This window comes from Solanum dulcamara, chromosome 5 (assembly GCF_947179165.1).
Source record: "Solanum dulcamara chromosome 5, daSolDulc1.2, whole genome shotgun sequence".
Lineage (NCBI taxonomy): Eukaryota > Viridiplantae > Streptophyta > Magnoliopsida > Solanales > Solanaceae > Solanum > Solanum dulcamara.
The window spans coordinates 74335850-74348838 of NC_077241.1; the positions used below are offsets into that span (position 1 = coordinate 74335850).

The 12989-nt window shown below is 35.5% G+C and overlaps 1 protein-coding gene across 2 annotated transcripts; it reads right to left on the reverse strand.

Moving 5' to 3' along the window:
- Positions 1-3878: 3878 nt before the first annotated feature.
- On the reverse strand, positions 3879-10930 carry LOC129889790 (GATA transcription factor 26-like). Of its 2 annotated transcripts, none has more exons than XM_055965239.1 (8): positions 10412-10927; positions 8021-8389; positions 7080-7509; positions 6681-6753; positions 6174-6277; positions 5713-5899; positions 5484-5604; positions 3879-4495 (listed from the first exon to the last, which is right to left on the reverse strand). In XM_055965239.1, exons 1-8 carry the CDS (start codon positions 10449-10451, stop codon positions 4206-4208), a joined length of 1614 nt encoding a protein of 537 aa, XP_055821214.1. In that variant the 5' UTR covers positions 10452-10927; the 3' UTR covers positions 3879-4205. The 2 variants fall into 2 exon arrangements, with proteins under 2 accessions (XP_055821214.1, XP_055821215.1); XM_055965240.1 differs by having other exon boundaries at positions 4411-4529; positions 10412-10930.
- Between the last annotated feature and the right edge of the window lie 2059 nt (positions 10931-12989).

Here is a 12989-nt window from a genome sequence, read left to right on the forward strand (position 1 = left end):
ACAAACCTTTAAAGTCAAAATTGATTAAACTTAAAATTTTATCAATAAAACAAGTGAGCTCGAAAATTAAAGATCACTTATCTCTAAAAATCATTCTTGTAAATCCCATGAAAATTTTGAAAAAAAAACACCCAAAACGACATCGTTTTACTACCCCAAACAACTATCAGCGACCGTTGATGTAAAAGGCGGGAGTCGATAGAAAAGGCGGGAAATATTTTAAGAGTTAAATAAAACCCTCTACTAAAATAACCCCCCAACTCCCATAAATTACACTCTCACCCCGCCTTCTTGTCTTCTTCCTCATTCCCACCCCCAAACTCCCACAAATACTCACAGAGAAAGCGAGTTTTGCAAACATGAAGGAAGTAAAAGACGTAGAACTACTCATCAAGTATTGCGAACCTCATTCCGATGCTGAGGAGGAATTACTAAACTGCCCTTTTGAGTATGAGTACGAGGACACTCCACAATCCTCGCCGTCGGTGGCAGTAACGCCATCAGAGCCCACCGGAATACTGATGTTATCTGTTCCCTCTACTGATTCAGATGGACAAAGTTCCCCTCAGGAAAACGAAGAGTTCGAAACCCCGCCGGAGCAAAACAACTCCTCGCAGCCCTATTTTTCTGGCTCCGATGAGCAGAAACCGAGCACGAGTGCATGTGTAGATTGTCCACAGAATAATAACGGAGATACTGACGCTGTGAATCGTGATATTACGGAGGCTGTGGATTTGGGAAATGATTCTGATGAACTAGGGTTTTCAAATCGCCGAGAAATTGATGTTCAGGATATAGGTGAGTTTGAAGAACAACTGCGGAAGAGATATAAGATTTCTGAGGAGGATTTGGATGTGAGGAACTCAGTTCCGAGAATGGTAAAAAAAGAACCAATTGTGATTGAAATTGATCAGACTCAGACTCAGGAAGTAGATACGGAGGTGATTGAATGTGGAATCGAAAGAAATGCAGATTCTTCTACTGTGAAAATGTCTGAGAGAGGTGAGGAGGAGGGAGATGGAGATGGAGATGGAGGAGAAGTGCGCAAGAATCGTGAAAGAGGTGCAGATGACAATGAGAAGTTGAATGGTGGTGGAACTGGGGAAATGCATCTGAATGGAATAAAGTATGGTGTTGGTGATGGTGAAAGAGGTGTGGTGAGTATGAATTTAGATGAGAATGAGAAGTTAAATGGTGGTTGCGTGAAGGAAATGCATTCAAATGGGATAACAACAAGGGTTGGTGTCGATGGTGGGGGTGAGGGAAGTGTTAAGGGAAGGCGTGAATTGCCATTATCAATGAGGGGAGGAGACAAGAATGTTGGATCATTGGAAGAAGTTGGGAGGAGGGCAATCAATAATGGGAGGTTTAAGGATCTAGTGGAGGCCTTGTCTGTGATTGTCGGGGATGTGAGTCACGATGATAAAAATGCTGCTGATTTCCTTGAGACTGCCAAGAGACGCGGATTGAATTTTCCTCAGCCTAGATGGTGGCCACCGGAGGGATTTGCTGATTGATTCACTATTAAGGGAAGTACACCTTTTGGGGAGACTTGGCAATCGTCAATATATACAGAGTGTTTAAGAGTTCAGGAGATAGAAGGGTTAGCACTAACTGCTTATTTGATGGCTAATTGTCTGTTGATGGTTCGGATAGAAGTGTGAAAGTAATAGCCTTATGTAATGGTTGCCTTGTCGTGCTATCTTTGAGCTAAAATTGATCGAATCTTTCTCAATCATCCAGGCTAGAGCTACACGTTCAACGGTTTGACTTCACCATTTGCTGAAGCTTTGAAAAACATCAGATAATACTCCAAACTGGTACATTGCTATCAAGTTGATGTTATTTATACAATGAATATAATATGATTGTTTGTGGCATTGCTGAATCATAGAGATTTTGGATGCTAGACAGATTATTTTTTGTAGGCTAAAACAAAACTTTTAGATTTTCTGTAGCAAATGCTGGATTGGTGGTTTGTCAACAATATAGAAGAAGAGATCTTTGAAGTGTTTGATCACCAAATGTTTTTCTTCTGATTGGCACCTGTGGTAGTTTTGTAGTGCTGCTTCTTAAAATGATGGTTAAGTTGCTATGTTGCTCGGACTCTTTAAAAATGGCAATGGTTGCGTGTCGAATTCTCCAATATTTTTGGAGAATCCGACACGGGTGCGAAAGAGTCCGTTAAGCTGTACATATTCATTAATGCAGTAACCTTAAAGTATATACTTACAGAACTTTTTTTTTCTTTTATGAAGAACTGGTCCATGCTTGAGTTTTATTTTTATAACTAAAAGAGTGAAGGATAAAACACAAGTATTTTGATAAATAGTTGGTAATAGTTCACCTAGAACTTGCAAAGCTGATAATTTTGGTATAAAATTAAAAAAATCAAGATATTTTACGTGTGCTTTTTATCCTTAACTAAAACTAAAATCCTATTTGTACTGTTATCATATTGTAGAATTACATTATTGTAGTATACAAATTACAACCTTAAAAACATTGAACTCGTGCAATTCAAACATGCAACTTGATCATAGCTTCGATGGACAAGTGTTGGCCAAGCGATAAATGAAGTGAGATAAAAATTATGAGTAAATCAAAGCTCAAATTGCATAAATACAAAAAATGTTAGGTGATTTCTTTTTATTTGTCCATATTTTGATGGACAAAATTGTTTGATACATGTACAAATAAAAGATAACAATTTGAAATAGTCAAACTGCATACAAGCTCAAGTGAACAAAACGGTTGTCCAAAAGGCAAGCACTTTGTCCAGTCCAAAGTTGGCCTTGAGCAAGAGAACATACTCAGCAAGCAACCCTCCCCCACCCCTTCAACCAACCAAAAGAATCCATAATAACATTATTTGCCTATATGTGGTATTTTTGTCAATCGGCGGAACACACTGTTATGTCAAAAAATGATGGTTTAAAATTAATTTCAACGTTTTAGAGAAAAAATTAAGATAAAAATAATTAAAAATAACATGAAAATATTTTTATTTTTTTATAAAAGCTAATTATTTCAAAAATGTTCAAAATTTAAAGAAACTTGATAGCTAATTTATGTTGTGGAGGGTCAAAATTGAGTGTCAACAACTTAAGGGATGGAGTCTTGAACCGGCCAACCACTTGCTATTTTTATAATGGAATCCAAAAGACCATCATTAACATGTAGTAGAGTGGCACAAGTGCGTAAAAAAGGTTGGTAGTAACTTTTCATGTGTAGGATGGAAATTAGGTGGTGACTGATTAGGTAGTTCATAAATTTTGAGCAACTTCAAGATGAGATCTACCATTGCCTAATCTCAGTTTGTTACACTTTTGTTGGTGTCCTAGAGCCCGTTTGGATGGACTTAAAAAAAATAATTTTTATGTATGAAGTGCTTTTAGAACTTTGAAGTGCTGAAAGTTATTTTTATAAATAAACAGTTGAGTGTTTGGATAAAAGTGCTTATGTTGAAAATAAGTGTTTGAATTTTAGGGTTAAAAGAATAAAAAGAGTAGTTTGGGAATTTAGTTAAAATATAAGAGATATAAAAGTAATTTTCATGGTCAAACAAAATGGCTTTAAGCACTTAGGAAAAAAAAGTTAGAAATCCTAACTTTTCATTTTTGACTGACTTTAAGAACTTTATGGCTTAAAGTTAGCATTAGGCAAACACGTCCAAAAGCTAAAAAGAGGCTTTAAGTTGGTTTTGACCAACTTAAAGCCCATCCAAACAGGCTCCTAGATACAAATTTCCATCCAACAGTATTGAAACAATTCATGATGTCATTGTCTTAAGGTAACACCACTATTCAGCCTTCAAGCCAGTGTATCAGACACAATAGACTAGTTTGGCAAGAGGATAAGCAAGGTAAGACTCATCATCAACAAAACTAAAAGCCAGAAGGGTGTCCTCAATATAAGTTAAAAACATCAGTGCATACAAAAATCTCTAGACATCACCACCTCTGCATTTTCAGCTATATTGTACAATTTGTCAACCTATACAAAAGGGTGAAAAACAAACATAATATCCATCCGCTAAATCCAAAATTTCATTTAATATTAGGTTACCTGCAAAAAAGGCAACCATCTGAATCCCTTCGCGGAACTTTCTATATTTGGTATGTGATATGCAGAGACAGTAATGTGGCTTGGCCAAATAAGCTTGTAAATACGATACAGACAGAAAGCCAAGTTTGATAGTGTTTCTAGGGCTGGACGAGGTGCGAGTATATGGAGCTACTACTTGTGCTTGCTTGAGCTGCAAAACTTGCTGTTGGTAGGAGGAGTTCTGCCTGAGGGAAGGAGCTGTTGGATGGCACATCCAGCAGCAAGTCCTGATCAGAACTTTCATTTGCAAAATGGAAGGAATTCTCAGATGGCAATGCGAAAAGGCTTTTGGGACTGAAGCAAGAGCCATCATTCTCTATGATTTCCTTCTGTTCGTAGCTGCTTTTCATCACCACCCTCTTGGGGCTCTTCATTGTTGTGTTTACCCCTGAAGCAAAATTCAATTTAACTGTTATTTCCATCTGAATTAAAAACAAGTTGAAATCACACACTACACAAAAATGGAGGTAGGATACGTTTGATTTCTTGTATACAAGCAATCAACTAAGCCTTGATCCCGCTGCAACAGGTATAAAAAGCTCATTCCACGGGAAAACAACAGCTTCTGATTTAGCTTCACAAATGTCCAAGATATCAGATAGAAAGAATGCTCGATAAAATTTACGTACCACAAAAAGACAGTATCCTATCCGTTATCACATCTTTTATATTCTCCCTTCATGGTAGGATGGAGGAATGGGGTGGGTCATGTGGTTCAGAAACACTGATTTTCCTATTGAACATTTTTTAATGCTTACCTAATCATAGAAAGTTGTGATTTTTCGGAAATAGTTGTTTTTACTATTACTAGGTATCTGCCAGGATGAAGAGAAAAATATAATAGCAAAAGAAGAAGATAAATAGAGAGATAGAAAGAGATGCTAAGATGTACTAATTCGTTCACCACCTCTTTATATTGATTTCAGTTTCAATTAGTGCATTTCCTCCTAAACGTCAAAATGCACGAACCAGGCTTCCTTAGTAATCATCTTTAGAAGAGAATAGGCCGTTGTATATGATAAACATATTCTGTTATTACCAGCTAGATAAAGACCGTTGTGTAGAATAAAATAGTTCAATAATTCAGTCACCTCAGTGCCTCAAAAGCCAATGGATACAAAGATGCCTACCATGCTCACGATATTCTTATTCTCCTTCCCTAGCTTCTACAACTTTTCCAGATTACCACAAGACGGACTCGAACATTTTAATGAAGATAAAGTCCCTAGATGTAAATATCTACTACACTCTATCCGGAAAATTTGAAGAACTCCAAGTATCTTAGGGTAAAAAATTGTTATAAAAAGAAGCAAAGCTACCAGACAAGAGGATTCGTAAAATGACATATAAGAAATAAAAAGAGACGTGCAACAAACCTAAATATTTTGGATGTTGCCCATCGCGTGGTCTCTTCATGTTCACTGAATGACCTGTGCCGATAACATTGCGCCCTCCTGTAACTTCAGAACTACTGCTACTATTTTTACATTTCATGTCCTGACATAGAAGGAGACTAGCTTTAAACTTCTGTCTAGCAAATGTAGCATATAAGGGGGTGGATAGTTCACTGAATTTTCATACGACAAATCATAAGCAAAGCCTTACCTTAAGAAGATTAACTTGTTCCACCCACTTTGACTTCATTAAATAGCACAACATAAACCTCTTCAAGGTTCTACATTCTTCTACTGTCACCCCAGATAACGAGTTATCTAAAACGCCTTCTGCAAGAAGATTCTGGAAGGAAGACAAATTCTCCTCAAATTGAGAGCTCTCGAACATGCTCCTGAGACTGCAGAGAGAATAAAAAATGGGAATAAGATCAGAGATAGACAATGTATTCTTCAATCAAACACCAGCACTTTATGGTCCAAGTTCAACATAACCATCAATTATTTTTTCAAAAGCCTGACTAGCACAAGTGAGAGAGTGAATTAAAAGAACAAGTAGTAAGCCCCTGAAATGCAGTTTCTCAGTCAAAAGATATGTTCGTTCCTCCATTTTTCTGAAAGGTTTTTTTAGTCAAATGTTCTTGTAAATACATAATACAAAGAGATTGTACAAACCTCTCAGGTGGTGAAAAAGAATCAACAGGAGGTAAGTACTTTAGTAGCTGCTGTTGTTCATCACTTGACAGATGGCTTGTGAATTCTTCATAATTAAGTATATCCTGCATAAAACATTGCCCAGAGTCACATTAATTTCTGCATATTACTTATATGGGAAAGTTTAAACAGTAGAGTCATGTTTATATCTAAATACCAACTAAAAACATGGTGAAAAAACAAGCTCCATAATGGTTCTTTACCTTTATAGGGAAGCTTATCCATGCAAACTACCAAGATGTAAGAATTTCAGACCAAAGTTTATGCATATGACAATTAAAAGTAGAAGATAATTGTAACTCTACGGAAAGAATCCCAACTCAAAAACCTGAGAAGTAGGAAAACAGTGTGGAATAGGAAAATGTTCCATCTACACAGACAAGTGGACCTTGTATGAAACACGCTATGGTTGTACAACATGAAGCAATCAAAAGTTATTTGTATGAAATAAAAGAGGCAGCAAGATACCTTAAGGTCTATGTGGCACAATGGCGAAGTATGATGTCCGAGAATCTGCAATTTTTCAAGCTGGTCCTTACTCCTGCAGTTCAAGATGAAATCAGAAAGACGGAAAGTATACACCATCACTAAGAAAATAGTACCAAAGCTCTTAAGACTATTCAATCATGTATCTGAAACCACCACAAGCATTCTGTTATGACATGTTGCAGGGAAAACGTGGACCATATCATGTTAACACAAGTTTCTGTTCCACATATCAGTCTATTTGTGTAGTCATACCCTGTCAACCAATAGCAGCACAGTTATGCATTTTAACACTATATCCTTTTTGACCTCTTTTGGGACACGTGACACAGTATTTCATTCTCAAGGCTATATGCTATCCAGCTATAATGAAGAAAGCACCTTTTAATCTGTTCATGTTCCACTCCTAGACCAGTAGGCTTCTTGGTTCTCTGAGTTACCAGGTTTGATGAATTGACACCCTTACTAATATTTACAGGTGGAGTAGTCAATTGTGAATAAGCTTCATTGGAAGAATGATGCTTGTTGTCAACCGAAAGAGAGCTGGCTTCTGATTCTTCTTCTCTACCTATCGAACTTGGATGCCGAATGAGCACACTTCCATGTCCTATTTCAACAGAGACCATAGGCTTGTCACTTTCAAAAAGCAAATCTTCTTCAGAAGATCCAGAGAAGTATGAACATTGTTGTTCATGTAAGATGGTATACAGGTCTTTGGTAAGCTTTTCAACTGAAGATTGCTTTGGACGATTGACACATGTTCTCTTCCTTGAAGGCACCGTTGCATCCCATATATTTGATTGGGCGGGGCCTGAAAGCACCATAAAGGGGTAAATATTTCATGCAGCTACTGGTCACCCAAGAGTGAGAATTCAGTAAAAGGTTTATAAAACAAAGTCAGGAAGGATGGATTGGCAAAAGATACCAAATACAACTTAGAAGACAATTAACTCCTTGAGTTTAGGAGTTCCGTTGAAAGAAGAAATACAGCTTGACCACTATTGAAGGTGCAGTAGGATATATTGGTATAACTGATTACAGATGTATAGAAAAAGGAGCAGGTAAAACCAACAATGACCACCTGTATGATTTCTCTGGAAGCTATACAAGATTGTATTCATGTATAGATATATATCTTGAGGATACAAGTCATTAATTTCTATCGAAGAGAATGACCTTCACCGAAACTGAACACAGACCTTTTCAGAGAAGTGGAAGAGAGTTGGTAATGTTTTTGAAAGGTATGAAAAATTGGCAGTTCAATTGAGAGAGGATGCAGCTTAAGTTGCCGTTTGCAAGGCCTGCATTGCAAGAGAATCTACCTGTCAAATCACTTGCTTCAGCACTACCAAATTGTCCACAGCTTTCAGTGTTTGACACGGCTGAGCCGGAACTCGACCTATTGCTTGTATCTTCATCTAAACCCTTACGGTGGAAACCCTGATTATATGCAGGAAGAATTCCGATTTGAGGATTATCATGATTTTTCTTTCGTTTCAGCATCTTCACCTCTTTGTTCTTAACAGGAAAGTTTTTGAATCTTGAGACCCTGTAATCTTCAAGGTCATCTGGTTCAGCCCTTGCATGCAGAGGGGTATAGTTTACCAGTGTCCCTTTTGTTCTCCACCGAGATCCACATGCATTGCAAAGTATTGGCTTCTCTGGTGGTCCATTACGCCAAAGAGGAGTGCCTACAGCATGAATTCACCATTTAAGACTGTAATCCAATTACATAATGTAGGAAGAATGAGAGGCATCTAAGAAGATGACAATCCGGAAATGAATGTTATTACAGAAACATCTTGCTCATCCCATGACAAAATAATAGTGTAAGCATGTAATAAGAATTGTAACAAGCATATTTGTGGCGGGGAAGATGAAAGGACAATTGGACAGAGTGGTGAGTTGAAAAGGGTAAGTAGTGGTTATATACACTGCAGGATGCTCCCACATTCCCCAGCATGGAGAGAAAGAAGATGATCCAATGAATCGAAATTCAAAGCTGAACAGAGAGATAAATCGAGGTAACTCAATAATCAGTGTTAGAAGAGAACTGAGGGAGGTGTACAGAAAACCTAAATGAAATTCTCTAATCAGGAATGAAGCTGGAACCAGAACAGCACAATGAGGAGCTAAACTAGACAGATTTGCAATTAAGCAGTGGCATATCACAGACGTCTAAGGCAATTTACTTGAAAACATTTACATTTCCTCGAAATGTGCCATAATTAAGTATCTCCTATAAAACCTAGCCAAGTTTCAAATTATTATTCAAACCAGTTTATTAACATTCTTGAAACAAAATGTGCTAGACCAGCTGATGAAAACATAATAGAGTTTCCAATTTAACAAGTCTTTGCAAGACAACTTGAATTGTTAAAGCGACAATGCGAGTTACATATGCAGCAAAAGACAATAGGGTCAAGAAGATATTATCCAATGCCTGGAGGATCTTGCTGCTTAGGACTGTAGTGCAGACATTAGGAGTTTTCAAATGAACAGATAACAAGAACAAGTGAAGCAGGATGGTCTGAGGCCATATTAAGTTGAATACAACGAACTCGGCTTGTGGGGATAACTAAGATAGGAGAGAAAACCTCAACCCTTTTCTAGTGACACTCATTAAGAACATGCTACTAAAACAAGGGAGCTGAAGCCAGAGTTGATAACGTATAAGTTTGAAGCAATGAAACACAAAGGACCCGGAAAGAACATCCTTTAATCAAATGGACTGGTGGTTTGCTTATACGGACTAGGGCAGTACTCTCCTTATGAGCTAGCTTTTGTGGTTGAGTTAGCCCACGTGTCATATCTTTACATGGTATCAGAGCCACGTTCATCCCTGTTAAGGCTCCCGGTCCACGCTTCAATCGGGCCCTGGGCGTGAAGGGGTGTTAGAGTCCCACATTGATTGGGTAATGCATTGGTGGTTCGCTTATATGGACTTGGGCAATCCTCTTGCCCCAGGTTTCATATCTTAACAAATCATAAAGATCAGGTTAATGGATTTAGAACTAGACCAATCAACATTTTCAAGTCATTTTTGTGCTGCTTTCACTCCTAAAAGAACCATAATAATGCCTCTTTCAGCAAGAGATCAGTCTTCCCAAACAATACATTGCTCTAGAGAAAGCTTATGTCTAAACTTATAAGGGTATTGGAAGATAAGAAATGAAGGAAATGGATGTTGAGAATACTGAACACAATTAAAACATCCCCCAATTGCATTGGCATTTGAATGGAATTAAATTGAACTCTAAATTGCCCAGTTACTTAGAGACTCTTGAAGATACTGGAGAAGTCAATGGGCAATGGATAAATTATTGCATAGGAAAAAAGAAGATTGGAAATCAAAAGAAATCCCACTTTCAGAAACAAATTCCAACTCAATCCCACATTGAATTTCAGAAATGTATTTGTAGTTCAGCTTGTCAAGAACCCAATAATACAAACAAAACAAAATTCAAATCCAAATTGAATAAGATGAATAACAGCACATATTCCTCATATTTTTCCCCTTTTCAGAAAAAAAAACCACCATATGGGGACATCCAGTATTTTCATAATTGAACAACTAATCTAAGCAAATAACATCATATAAAGTAACAAAGAACAATTCTATACTGGTAACAGCCCAAAAGACTCAATTTTTCTTGAAAATTTAAAAACTTTATGTTGAAAAAATTAAACACAATCAAGAATCATTAACTCACTTGTAACACCACAGTGATAGCAAGGCCCTTGCTTTCCCATCTATCCAATATATATATATTTTTCACCCTTATAATATTTTTACAAAACTGAAATGCAAAAGGGAAGAATTTATTTTTTTCTTATACAAAATAAAACATTATATGATTGTATTATCTAGAAGTTTTGATTATTTCCTTCAATCCCTTTATAGCAAATACATAAGGGTTTTTTCCCTTCAATATGCCCAGAGAAAGTTATACAGAAAACACCAACAACAACAACACAAAAACAAGACTCAAAGAAGTCTGTATGTATCTTAAAAGTCCCAGAAAAACCAGTGAAAAGAGCAAAAATTATGAAGTAATTAAAAGATTGAGATGGGGTTTGTTGTTTTTGAGGAGAGAAACTGTACAATAATAATATAGTGGAGAAAAGAAAAGTCCATTAGAGAGGAATCTAATAAATGGTTGGAAAAGAGGAAGGTGAAAATGGGGAAGAAGAGAAGGTGGGTTGTGTTTATTATGTATGACCTCTTTCTCTTTGTTCTTGTACCTTTTTTATTAATTATTTTTTGTATTTGAAGCAAATGTTTCAACTTTTCTTTGTTTTCAATTTTTAATTATTTTTTTTGATAAAATAGATCTACTTATAATGCTTCAATTCCTTTTTGTTGAAAAATTGTATTATCAATTTTGTGAGTTTGAAGAATATTATTGCTAATATCCTTGTTGACCATAGACTTTATTGATAACTCCCTTACATGTGCAATTTTTCTTCTATCACCATTTGCTCACTTCTTCATAATTAATTTTCTTATTTAAAAATAAAAAAAGTGATCACTTTTTGAGGGAAAAATTGATATTGGTTTATTTAAGTTAGGTATATTGTGAGTATCAAAATATTATCAAGTTAATTTTATCTATTACAGCGTATAATCCATTTTTTAAAAATTATGAATATGGTTTACCTTTGTGCTGGATAGATCCAGCATATTTTGTGCGGATTCACGAAAATTTAATAATTTTTGATCAAATTATATATATGTATTAAAAAATTATTAAATATCTATAAATATTCAATCGTGAATTAAGTAATCATCTTATATAATTTTAAAATAGTTACAAAAACTCATAAATTAATTTCTATTTCTAGATACTTTCAAGATAATCTAACAATATAGATTTTTTTTGGATTGAAAATACATATAACTTAAACTTGAAAAGAAAATTCGAATTTTAAATTAAATTAAATTTATTACTATTACTTTAAATGACATAATATATCCTAAATTAAGTGGAATTTGAAAAGGCAAGGGCAAGAAAACAACAAAAGAGGAGAAAGAAACGAAAGAGAGTTTGTTTCAACCTTTTTCACAATCTTTTTTCTCTCTCTCCTTTTCCTGCCTAGTAATATTATTGTTTTTTATTTTCAGGTATAGGATGAGTGAATTATTTATATTTTGATATAAATTAGTAGGTCTTTTTCTTTGAAGAAGTTTGATTTGGTGCAAATGTGTGTCACTCTTGTTGGAGAATAGAACAGAATCCTGGCCGTTGATCTATTCCATGATCTTATTTTGGGGCTGGAGGGCCCCACTATGACATGGTATGCACTGACTAGGGTTCTCATTTTTTAACTCAAACTTTTTCTTCCAAAATTGGCTGTCACTATTTCTGAATTATAGTTACAGTACAGAATAGGTGAAATGATTATCTGCCATATAAATTGAGACAGAGTGAGAAATATTTAAATCACAATTAGGTTATAAAAGTGATTTAGAGTTTAAGTAAATTGAAGATCTAAACTTGATTGATTCAACGATTATGATCTCATTATACATATATGTTTTAATTTTTTAAGAGATTTTATACATACAGTCTTTTAAAGTTAGCATCTACTATACATTATAAATTTGGCGATGATCAGATAAATATCTTTACTTGACATTTAACAAGGCGTGTCTCGAGGACATCCATCTCTATTAAACCTCACGTATGAGCTATAATTGAAAGTGACGTGTCAAATGAACAAATTAGACAATAACGAGTTTAAAAGTTTATATGTATCCACACCTATATTTAATTTCTTGTTGCTTTTTAGGGCAAAAAAATGTTCCCGATTATAGAGACTGCTTGAGAAGTGATCCTTACTCGTATATATGTTTCTTTCATTATCATATTTCTGAACAGACTCCTCGATAACAAGTCTAAAAGGAATGTTAGGAATTATAGTCTACATCGCTTCATTATTTTTAACATCTCTAACTCAAAATCGAATATGAAACTTTGATTTCATTCAATTTCTTTATGAAGATGAGTCAATTTTAGATATAAGATATGGATAAAATTAGGAGAGAAATAGGAATTTTACCAATAACATTTATGTCGGCTTGGATGGCAAAATGCAATTCATGCAATTCATCAAGTTTAATTAAGTAGTGAAAACAAGGGTAGGAGAATCATGAAAAGAAATGAAAGGTGGAAACAATGGGCGAAGGATATTCATAATATTCAAAAAGATTTTAAGTTCATCCGCTCTGCGAGCAAGCAAAATATTGAAAAAATGAAACGACTACCTTACTTAAGATGACCTTAGTTG